Here is a 12,584-nt window from a genome sequence, read left to right as displayed (position 1 = left end):
ATTGTAAATGGAGGTTCAAAGAGGAAAGGTAATTTGTGCAAGGTCACATGGCTAGCGATCCATAAAAGGAAGCCAGAAGATCATGTTACCCAGACCATGAGATGAGATTAGATGAGGAGTATTCTGATTTAGTACAATGTTATATTTATATTGTGAAGGTGTGGAAGATTAATGACAGAAGTAATTGGGAAGGAAAAGTACCTTGCATTGAATTTGGGAAACTGCACAGTATTTTCTATGAAGCTAAGCTATTTCTTAATGCAAAATGTCATCTTTTTAACACCAGCATTCTCCCAAAGATGTTACATGGCTCAAAATTATGGAACACTATGACAGTCAAGGATATAAAATTGAAAGTGAGCCAAAGGAAAATAGAAAGACACAAGATAAATACAATATGGATACAAAAATATTGAAAACTTGTGTGTGAAAGACATCATTGAGGAATGACCCAAAAGTGAGGTAGGAATGCCACACAGATAGAGAGAATTGTGAGAAATGGAAAATTCATGGGCTGCATTGGTACCATAAAATGTTAAAAGACCTTTAGCACATGGGATTGGGTAGTGCCTTCATGGAAAATCACTTAACTCCTGAGTGTCTCAGTTTCCTTATCTATGAAATCATAAACTATGGTGAAATACCTTGTAAGCTACTTCAAAAATTATAAGATAGGGGCAGCAAGGTGGTGTAGTGGATAGAGCACCATCCCTAGAGACAGGAGGACCTGAGTTCAAATATGGCCTCAGACACCTGATACTTACTAGCTGTGTGACCCTGAGCAAGTCACTTAACCCCAATTGCCTTGCCAAAAAAAAAATTATGAGAGTATATGACATGATGAAATGAGTTTCAGTCATCAAAAACAACATAAAATAATATATTGGTATCATTTTATGTAGATCGATTGGGGAGGAGTGTTATTAAAACAAAATTCACATGAATTCAAAAAGTACACAGCATATGCTTGCATTAATACTAAACATGGCATGAACTATCATTAAACTGTGCCACCTTCATTTCAGCAAAAATGAAACCATCTCTACATTCTTTTTAGGAACATAATCAGTTGCGAAAGTGTATATCTCTAGCTAGTATCAATCCCACTGAAGCAAAGTTCTTGTTCACAAGGGAGGAGTGTTCCTTCTGATAGGAAAAACAATTGTGCCAGGTTTAATCAAAAGTGAAAAGGATCTCCAGAATGTTCCCTTGGAGCCACATAACCGACTGCTAATTTCAGGATGGGCTCAGCAGCATGGGTAATAAAAAATGTCCTTCTTAGTAACAGAGAAAGAGAGCATAACTGTTTCAAGTACATGTAGAGCCACACAACTTGACTCTCCATTAACATGATGTTCAGTTCTAATCACTTGCCAGTAAATAATAAAATAAGTAAGAAGAAAAAGGATAAAAGAAAAACAGTAACAACAGTACAACAGCTTGAGGAATGAAAGGTAATCTCAATAACCAGTTTTAACGTCCATTTGATTTCTGGTCACTCTATTAATTTGGAATTGAATAGAATTCTTACTCTAAAAGGTACCCACAGTTATGTAAGTAGGTCAGTGGGGCTAAAACGTGTTAGAAAATGATTCTTTGAAGCCAAGTGATGGATGAAGAAAAAAAAAAGATGCTAGGAAATTTTAAAAGCTTGCCTCTAAATATACAAAAGGGAGAGGACAAATAACTCTTTGCTACTTACATTTATCCAACCAATATGGATTAAGTGCCTACTGTGTACAATTATCTCTGCTAGCATTATTCACTTTCTGTTGTATTGGTTTTTAGATGAGATAAAATCTTTGTAAATCATGGCATGGTGAGATTCTTTCACTGTGTTTAAACAGGATGGCTAAAATATGGCAGGACACACCACAAATTTCTACAGATTTGAGACAATAATTTATGATAGAATATTGGGAAAAGAGTCAAACGTACTGACCTGCTCACATCAGGAAACCTGATTGGAAAGTACAGAACTTGGCACTTGGGTCTGATGATGCTTTCCAAATTCTTGGGTCTGTGGTCAGGAATCAGCTTCATAAATTTTCCAATAGAAGTAAGAAATGACTCCATATTAAAGGCAGAATTGAAAACCACGGCATCAGCCACTAAACTGCAAGGAAAATAGAAAGGATAGATGCAAATGGTATGATCATATTCACAGTAGGAATTTTAAAATAAAGTTTTACTTATGTTTTTTATTTTCATGTTATAGTCACTTCTGGTTATGCTAGCCAATCAATCAAGAAATATTTATTATATAACTACTATGTACTAGTCACTCTGCTATGTACTGGGGATACAAGAACAAGGAATGAAACTACCCATACCTGCACTGAGTTTACAATCCATACTAGCAATGATTTTGCAATCATTCTAGGGTTTGGGCAGGGTAGAGCGGGGAAAGGAGATTAACAAGTACATATAAAATATATGCAAAATAGAGACAAGTTTCTTTGGAGGGGAAAATAGTACTAGCAGTTGGGAGCAATCAGCAAAGGTTTCATGCACAAGAGTGGCTGAGCTACATCTTAAAGACAGAGATTTTGTGAGGTAGAGGAGGAGATACATTTTAGGCCCTGGGAGGGGCCAACTCAAAGACATGAAGACCTGGGATGGAGCTTTATTTGTGAGAGCTAGGAAGACTGTAGATCCCCTCGGGGGGAATAATGTCCAACAGAGCTGGAAAGATAGGTTGGGGACAAGGTTGTGTATGACTTTAAAAACTTAACAGAAGAGTTTATATTATTGTTCTATTACCTATCATTAGGAAAATATTGGAATTGATTAAATAGGGGTATCACGTGACTAGATCTGTACTTCAGGAACAACAGTTCTCACCAATAGATTATCTACTCTCAAATAAAAGGTGGAAGAATATGCAGGATTGTTTTTATAAGCCTAGACTATTTATTTATTTTTATTAAAAAATTTAATATTTACATATTACTTTTCAATTTTTTACCATCTTTTTTTGTGTGTATGAGGCAATTGGGGTTAAGTGACTTGCCTAGGGTCACACAGCTAGTAAGTGTTAAGTGTCTGAGGCTGGATTTGAACTCAGGTCCTCCTGATTCTAGGGCCGGTGCTCTATCCACTGCGCCACCTAGCAGCCCCATTACCATCATTTTTAATCAAAATTTTCTTATTATCTAAAGGGATATGGCAAGCTCCATTTTATTTTGAAGTGGGGAAGAACGAAGTATGTGGAAGCTAATTACTTCATAAGGTCACATGGCATTATATTTTGCTTTGACATCACCTTCATTTCCTGCCTATATCCCTTCCCTTTTATCCTGTCTAAAGTCTTTCCTTGTACCAAATTACTTTATAACAAAGATCATAAAAGAAATTTATAAGAGTTTTTAAAAAGCAGTCCAGCAAAAATGAACCAACATGTCAACTGAGTCCTGATAGCATGAGCAATATTGCACTTGTGGCAGCTGGGTGGCACAGAGGATAGAGTACTGAATCCGGAGTCAGGAAGGCTCATCTTCCTGAGTTCAAATCTGGCCTCAGACAGTTACTAGCTGTGTGAGCCTGGGCAAATCAATTAACCCTTGGTTTCCTCAACTGTAAAATGAGTTGGAGAAGGAAATGGCAAATCACTCCAGTATCTTTACCAAGAAATTCCAAATGGAGTAATGAAGAATCAGATATGATAGAAATGACTGAACCAAAAAAAAAAATATTCCATAACCACAGTCTCCTACCTTTGCAGAGAAAAGATAGAGGTACATTTTTTTCAACTTATCTATAAGGCCGAGATTTTTGGTTGTTATAATTATATAACATTGCATTTTTTCTTTCTATTTACATTGTTTAAATTTTTTTGCATCCTCTTCAACTTACTTTACTCATTAGTTTTATAAGTCTTCCCATTTATCCTTCTTTATGGTACAGTAATATTATGATATAATCATTTAACAAAATTTGGTTAGCCATTCCCCTAATACTTTTTTTTTCAGTTCTTTGCAACTACAAAAAGCGATGCTATAAACATTTGGACGTATTTTCTTATCTATTTTCCAGTAGGATTTCTGGCTCACAGGATATGGACATTTTCATTATTGGCAGGAGGCAGGTGGGATTTTCAGATTGCTTTCCAGCATGACTATACTAATTCACAACGCAACTAACAATAAGTAGTGTGCCTGTCTTTCCACAGCACCACCAACATTGACTATTTCCACATGATATTTCAAAAGAAAGACTATGTTTCAAAAATACCACCAGGTAGGGGGCGGCTAGGTGGCGCAATGGATAAAGCACCAGCCCTGGATTCAGGAGTACCTGAGTTCAAATCTGGCCTCAGACACTTGAGACTTACTAGCTGTGTGACCCTGGGCAAGTCACTTAACCCCCAGTGCCCTGCCAAAAAAAAAAAAAAATACAACCAGGTAAGTAAGCCTTTTGACTTTGTATGCTATGCTTCTGGCAAAGAGGATTACTCTATTAATTTCTCACCCTATTTAACAACAATGCAGTTTTCCTCACTGGCAATATATGTTAGATGGAATTCTATATATATAATGTTGAAAATACGTTATTTGTTTGGCTTCACACTTACTATAAAGAAGTCATTATTTCAAATAATTTTGATGTTGAAGAATTCCCTATGACACAATGGTTGACAGTGCCAAAGATAGTATGGTCCTTTCTATTCTCAGCCAAAGGCATTTTTCTTTCATAAAACCTTACTGCTATCTCCATGATCTAACCTATCTCCAGTTTTCCAAAATATGTTGTAGCTATACAGAAATGACTATGACAATTTAGCAAATGACTCACTTTTTTTTTTTTCCAATGAAGAAATGATCCTAAGTTAAAAGTAGTACAGTCGGGGCAGCTAGGTGGCGCAGTGGCTAGAGCACCAGCCCTGGAGTCAGGAGGACCTGAGTTCAAATCCGGCCTCAGACACTTAACACTTACTAGTTGTGTGACCCTGGGTAAGATACTTAACCCCAATTGCCTCACCAAAAAAAAAAAAAAAAAAAAAAAAGGTAGTATAGTCATTAGGAATAATGACCCTCAAAGGCCAAAACACAAAGTCACTTGTCTCCCTAAAATCAGCATGTTGTTCAGTGGTGTCAGTTGTGTCTGACTTTTCATGATGCCATTTGGGGTTTTCTTGGCAAAAATATTACAGTGGTTTGCCATTTACTTCTCCAGCTCATTTTACAGTTTACGAAACTACGGTAAACAGGGTGAAGTAACTTACCCAGGGTCACATAGCTAGTAAGTCTCTGAGGCTAAATTTGAACTCAGGTCCTCCTAATTCTAGGCTTAGTGTTCTATCCACTGCACCACCTAGCAGCCATAAAATAAATGTACTCTGAATTGGAATGGTACTATGATCCATCAGAATGATACAAATGAAATGCTCTATTTCAAATTAATAGAAAAACTGCCATTTGAACTCATATCTATGTCTTCTGTAATTTTAAAAAATATGTATGCATAAATTATTTTAATACCCCTTCCTTTCTGAAATCATGGAACATCAAAAGAACATGTATTATAAACATCTGTTACTTGTCCCAAAAGGTATGCAGAAAATTACCATGCACATTAAACATTTTATATGATAGCCTGGCACGGTTGCAAATACCTGTAATTCCCATTACCAGGGAGGCTAAGGCTGGCAGATTTCTCGAGCTTCAGAGTTTTGAGCTGAAGTAGGCAAAGCCAACTGGGTACCCTCACTAATTCTGGAACCAAGAGGTTGAGTGTTCAAGCATGGGATTAAGTTGACTAAGGGTGGGCAAACAGGCCCAGGGGGAAAATGAAGCAGGTCAAAGTTCCTAAGCCAATCAGTAATTAGATCATGCCCAGAAGTAGGCTGACCAATTCTTATTTAAAAAAAAAAAGTGACATGATAATCAATTTGAGCTATTTGGGATTTTAGAGATCACACAGTCAAACTCCTATACTTTAGGGATATAAAACTGATATGCAAAGAGAACAAGTGAATTACCGAAGGCCACAGAAGTCATAAAGATTAGAATAAAATGAGCTAAGTGAGTGCAAAATTGTACAGACACACCTCTGTTGCATCCTTTAGGAATGAAAACGCTGATATAATAAGTATTAATTATCATATTTGTAAGTGGGCCTCTTTCCTTTCAAAAACAAATCAGTGTAATGTTTTAAAAGTGAACCTAAGAGTCCCTTTTATAAGGCCCAGGTGGATTAAATGACTTTTTTTTTTCCTAATCCCTTCACTGCAACAGAAAGGTAAGAGATCAAAGAAGATATAAAAATACATCCATGGAATGCAAATAGCCAATGAAAAAATGCAAATTTTACAAAGCAGGAACACCAAGTCAAATGTTCAGCATAATGCAATTTAAATATTTGTTATATCAAAAATCAACAAAAATGAAATCAAAAGCTAAGATAGCTAGATTTTCAATCAGGGAACCTGGGTTCAAATACTGGATTTGACCCTTAATATGTGACTGGTAAGTTATTTTAGCAGATATATCCTAGGACTCTCAGTTGCCTCACCTATAAAATGAGGAGGGGAAATCTTTAGTCTACCTGCCTTACAGGCTTGTTGTAAGGAAAGCATTTTTTAAGCTTTTGGAGTGCTAGACGTATGGCAGTAGTTGTCATTATTATGCAGAAAAATTTTTGTTGTTGCATAAAATTCAAGTCCCAGTTTGGGTTGGATAAATTATAAGCAAGGAGAACAAAGAAGCGAGCCCTAGAAGTGCTGACACACCCTGAAAGAAGGAAGACTCCAACATAACACTGTAACAAAAGTTGAGAGATGTTTTACAGCTAGTCTGTTTTCACCATATGTCACATATTGTAATAGCGACCCACAGGTCATAAGATAGAGTTAGGACATGTGTTCATAAGTCAGTGGGTTAGTGAAACCTATATTTAAGGTGAGATTGTGTGTCAGTCATCCTTAAAATCCTTACAGCTGCACGGTCAAGAAAGAAAACTGACATTACCCATAAAAGCAGAAGTCAGCAGGAAAACTAAAGAAACATTTGAGCAAGCAGGGACAATACTTTCTAAGGAGAATCCGAATTGGACTGCTTTCTGACACTCCTATTTTTCCCCCATGTGTCTTGTACCATTCTCCCATTAAGAAGTCAACTGATGATCTTACTTCACCTCTTCTTAATGTTTGTCAATTTCCCCTCTAGAAAGAAACAGTGCAGCAAAGCACAGATCAGCTTTTTTATCCTCTTTATGTATCAACAAAGACAATATTTCATGACACAAAAATCAGAAAATATTTCGATATCTGCTTGCAGAATGCAACTGCAACTTTTCATGTTCATATATAATTTAAAATCTATGCCAAATCAGATTCAAAATAATTGAGAAATGATTATTTTATACATTCCTTCTTTAATATGACTATGCAATGATTCTATGCATATCAAAATAAGAATATGCTAAGAAAAATGGGTTTCATTTTTCCACACTGATTGTTCAGGTGTACTGAACACACACTTATCCAGACAAAGTAGAACAGACAACATCATAAAAAATAATAAAGAAAAATGTTTCAATATTGATAAAGTATTTTTTTGTTTTTAAACAAAATACTTCCTATTCTCTATGTGTCTATGTGGGTACAATGGAGAGTGTTTTTATTTTATAATGAAATTTGAAAAAGGCTGCTTTTTTTTATGAGATGTTTCAAGTACAGCAGTTCTATTCCATTTTGAGAGGGCTGAAACTTCATAGTGAAGCAGCCTGTAAAAATGATGGCAGGAAAGCGTCTGCAAAGCGTGTGGAACTCAAGTATTACCATACATAGGGTCTATGTTACATACATGTAAACCTTTAGGGTGGTGGGGGTTTTTTTTGGTATTTTGAGAACCGTGAACAAAAGTAGCCAATAAGCGTTAATGAAAATGAATAAACTATAGCAAATTAATTCAGATTGATTGAACTTTACAGTTCTAGTTATATTTGTATATAATCTAATAACAAAGCTGCTTCATACAGATGTTATTAACTTCTTTCATTAACTTAGCTTCAGGAAATACATTTTATTGAAGTAACAATAAAGGACCATCACCTTTAAAATGTCATGGTATTTTAGTACTGCACCAATTCACAACAGTATATGGAAAAAAAGTAAAAATGCATTTGCCATTTTTACCTTTTCCTCTGTCCTAAAACCCAAAGAAAAAACTACTACATTATCCTTTAATTTCTATTTATTCTTCTAAATTTTTTTCCTTTTAATTTCAGTGGCATACAGCAAAGTAAATCTGTGCTGATTAATTGTCCTCCGTTAAAAAATGTATATGAAATCAAGGCTCACGGAATAACAGAGCTCAAGGTCCCCTCTAGGCCTTTGCTTCTATCTTGATGGTTTTGAAAACAATAGAACCTAATAATGAATTCAACATATATTTAGAAGATACATACATAAGTTTTAGGAGTAGTGTGATAATGGTGTTGGTGGATACTATCATAAAGACCACACTGCCTCAATTTACTTATTACCTTGGCAGCAATGTTGAGATCTTTATATTTTGATGCATTCTGAGGTAGTTGTATGATATTACCTCCAGGTTTACTTAAATGACAACTATCCCTAAAGAAGCAATAATATCAAAAAAAAAAAGTATTAAGTCAAATATAGTGTTATAATGAACACCTACCATGAAAGAATTTGGTTATATCCATATTGGAAATCCCTCTCCTGGCATTTCTGGACAGGATATACCAATTGGTTCTCATGAAAGTAAAGAACCTTTTTCAATTTGCCAAGGTCAGGCCGAAGGGCAGTCAGTTCAGTCAGGTTAAGCACCGAGCTTGCAAAGAGGATCCTGAGAAACAAGGAGAGTAGTGTTTACTTTATATGATCATGCTCAAAGGGGTCACCCTTTACCCTTCCCTTTCCCTTCTCCCCAACCCCCCATCCCACAAGAAAAACATCACCCCTGTAGGGACACATCAATAGTTAAGCCTTGATACCATGTAGCAGCATTCTAAGTTTTGATCTCTTAAAAAGCAGCTGCTAACAACTCAACTAGAAAAGCACTGAATCTCATTGGTCTTCTCAGCTCAGTTACAGAGAGATGCAAAAAAAAAAAAAAAAGCTAGATGGATTTTATTGAAAAAGGCAAGAAAAGCGGTATCTGAAGGACAAATGGAACAAAGATAAGGCTGACTAGGGAATACTTTGCTTGCCAGTTTCATTATACTTTACTTTTTTATGCAACCAACTACTGAAATTCAATATATGAGCAAGAATGGCACATGTTCGTGTTATGACATAAACCCTTTTGATTTATGCAGTAGACTTATCGAGTGTGGTCTTTTTCTCTTGGCATATTTTCTTTACTATTTTTTTGTAAAGTGCCCTGCAATGGTTGTTTTATTTTATCTTTTCTTCTCCATTATTGGACTGCTAATGGCACCATATGCACAGTCCGTAAAATTCTTTCTATAAAAGCACAAGTCCAAGAAACGCTGAGACATTTCTTGCCCGTGAAACAGCGACGAGTGAAAGTTAACTTATTGTTGCTTATGATCAATGTGCTGATAAATTCATGATTCAACAAGTCTGTACTGAATACCCACTATGTGCCTGGCACTGTGTTGTATTAGATACAAGGGGAGATAAAAGTATTAAGTTTAAAAAAAAAAAAAGAGGAGCTAAAGATATTTAGATAACACCATCATGATGGAATGCCACTATTACAAATTTGTAGAAGACTACTTACATTTAAATGCACTATGTACTATGTGAAGAATACCGTAATATCTTCATTATTATCCGCATTACAAACACTATAAATTCTCTAATACTGACAAGCCAAATGGTTATCTTCAGGTATTTATCAGATATGAAACAGTGAGCTTTCAGATAACAATAAATAATAGCTGACATTTATCTAGAACTATAAGGTTTATAAAGCACTTTGCATACATTATCTCATTTATAAGATTATGGATCATATAGTAACTCTAGGCATTCAAATCTGGAATTCACATTTCACCTCTGATGATTCAAAGTTCTATTCAAAATCAAAATACAATAATATCTATAGCCTGAATTGTGTGGTGAGTAATTAATAAAAGTTTTTTTCCTCCAAATCAACCCTATCACCAAGCAGCTTGATTTGCTTATTATTTGTTTTTTCCTCCATTTTGAAAAAGCAGTGGGAAAAGTATAGCAGACAAGTTTTTACTGATTTGCACAATACCTTTTTTTTTTTTTGCTCTACTTTAAACATATTCCAAAAGTTGGAAAGAGATAATGAAATGTGGAGACATTTGCTCATCTTATAAAACACAGGCACCTGGGAAACAGGATAATAAAAATCATGTATAATGGTGTACCTTGATCAATGAGTTTTCCCTTTCAGGGTGAAAGGACTGCAATCATCATGCCCAATTATTCATTAGGTTTTCAATAATACAACACAAGCCAGTGCTTATGATGATATAAATGCCTATTCTGTAAGACCTGGACAAAACCACCAGCCATATTTTATAGATAAGTCCACCAAAAATGCATCGAATGGTAAAAACAGGAGGTTGGGAAGAAAGCCTCATCGTCAAATTTGCTAGCCATCTAATTCACACAAATGTACATTTTAAAAGTTCAGTCAACTGTTAATTAGGTACGCTTGGATTATATACTTTGTGGGTAACCTGCAACAAGTTTGTAATCACTGTCTGTTCTTTCCCCTATAATTCCATCAATGCTTCCTCCATCATCATATGATGTATACTTAGGGAATGAGAATTCATTTTACCACTAACCTTAAAAAAATCTCATTAAAATCATAAACCTATTTAAAACAACAACAATTAGTTCTGAAGTTCCACAGCAAGTTTTTCTTGTAATCAGGTATTCTTGACTATTCTATTAACCTGGATACTCCAGAGTTAGCCTTCCATTAAAACCACAAAACACGCATTGTATGGTTCTACTCTTATGACCCCAGTGGTGTGGAGGTGACACTGAATTCTTAATATCGATGCCAACAAAGCATAATCTCTGCCAGATTAACTACCACCTCCTGCAAGAAGCCTTTACTAGTACCCCCACTGTTAAGGCCTTCCCTCTGAGATTACCTTCCATTTTGTGTAATTTAAGATTCTAAATGTGGATTCTAATGTGTTTCCCCAGTTTGGGGGAAACTGACTAAAAATCACTGATAAAACGAGTTTAGGTTTTTAAGGGTTTATTGGAAAATAGAAAGAAAAAGATTGAGAACAGAATTCTAACAGTCTGGCATTCCTATCTTTCCTCAAATCTCCTGTGAAGTCCTCTGCCGCCACCACCATCAAGTCCGGAAGCCAAAAGGGCCCGCGCTCTCTGCGCAGGCTCCCTTTCCTCCTTCCTGTCTCCTCCCAGACCATAGGAGGCTCCTCCAGTTGATTGGCTGGTAGACTTGATAGACAGCACCCATGAGCAAGCGTCATTTCCTGACGCCAAGGAAAAGCCACAATGCCTCTGAGGCATTTTCCTCATGGTGGAGGTCTCCACAGCAAGTCTCCAGTAGGTGGCGTCATTCCAATCATTACAATTTACACTGTCTATATGTCACATGTATGAATTTTCCCACGTTGTTTCCTCTATTCCAATGTAAGTTCCTTGAAAGAAAGGACCATGTGTTTGCATTTCTTTGTGTCTGTCCTCAGTGCTTAGCTCCATTCCTGGCACACAGTAAGCATTTAACAAATGTTTGTTGAGAGACTAATGACTGACTAGATAGGTATTATGTACTTCTGGTCCAGGAGCCAGTTTAAGTCTAAGTCTAAAGCCTAGCTTCTTAAACTATGGGTCGCAACCCCATATAGGGTGGTAGGGGTTGCAAAAAATTTGGCAACAGTAAAGGTTATGTATACCTATTTTATATACCTATATATCTGAGGGTGCATAAAAATTTCTTGGGCAAAAAGAAGTCACAAGCAAAAAAAAGTTTAAGAATTCCTATGTGATGACTTTTTTTTGGCCACAATGGGCCTTTCATTACAACTTAGGCTGCTGTCTTTATTGTTGGAGGAAATACTCATCCTAATATGAATATTTTGAAGCACTGAGGATGACTTTAATAAAACATTTAAGCACTTTGAGTTCATAAAGGAAAAGAAGTAACTGCAAATAAAGAGCAAAAACTCTTTACAAAAGGGGGGAAATTATTCTATTTAAACAACTCATTTTAAAATGTGCTCAAATTATTTCACACAACCACAGAGTTTCAGAATTGGAAATGTTCCACAAGAGTCCAATCCCCTCATTTTTCAGATGAAGAAATAGCAGCCAAAGAAGGGAAATGACTTATCTAAAGTCATGCATTTAGCCAATGTCAGAGCCAGGTCAGAAGCCAACTCTACTAATAATCAGTTCAGCACTCTTTCCATTTTATTATCTTTGTGTGTGTGGGGGGGGAGATAGCATGGATCCCAAGACATTCTTTTTTATCTTTTTATGGGTAAAATGTTAAATACTGGCAATAACAAATTTCTTGGAAATTTTAAGTTAAATAACACTTGACAGGAGGAGTCACTGTAAATCTATCCATGAGGGAGAATGTGGACATGTTGTACAATGGAAATAAAACTGGCTCTGGAGTCAGGAA

At 36.0% G+C, this 12,584-nt stretch overlaps 1 protein-coding gene across 1 annotated transcript in view; it reads right to left on the bottom strand.

Moving 5' to 3' along the window:
* Positions 1-12,584, bottom strand: part of GTDC1 (glycosyltransferase like domain containing 1) — a 387,632-nt gene that overhangs the window by 222,659 nt on the left and 152,389 nt on the right. The window contains 2 exon segments of the mRNA XM_043992941.1: positions 1,943-2,116; positions 8,646-8,813. Of these exon segments, the coding sequence (XP_043848876.1) occupies positions 1,943-2,116; positions 8,646-8,813 (342 nt within the window).

This window comes from Dromiciops gliroides, chromosome 3 (assembly GCF_019393635.1).
Source record: "Dromiciops gliroides isolate mDroGli1 chromosome 3, mDroGli1.pri, whole genome shotgun sequence".
NCBI lineage: Eukaryota > Metazoa > Chordata > Mammalia > Microbiotheria > Microbiotheriidae > Dromiciops > Dromiciops gliroides.
The sequence above is the reverse complement of the archived record's forward strand: the minus strand, read 5'-3'. Positions and strand labels throughout refer to the sequence as shown.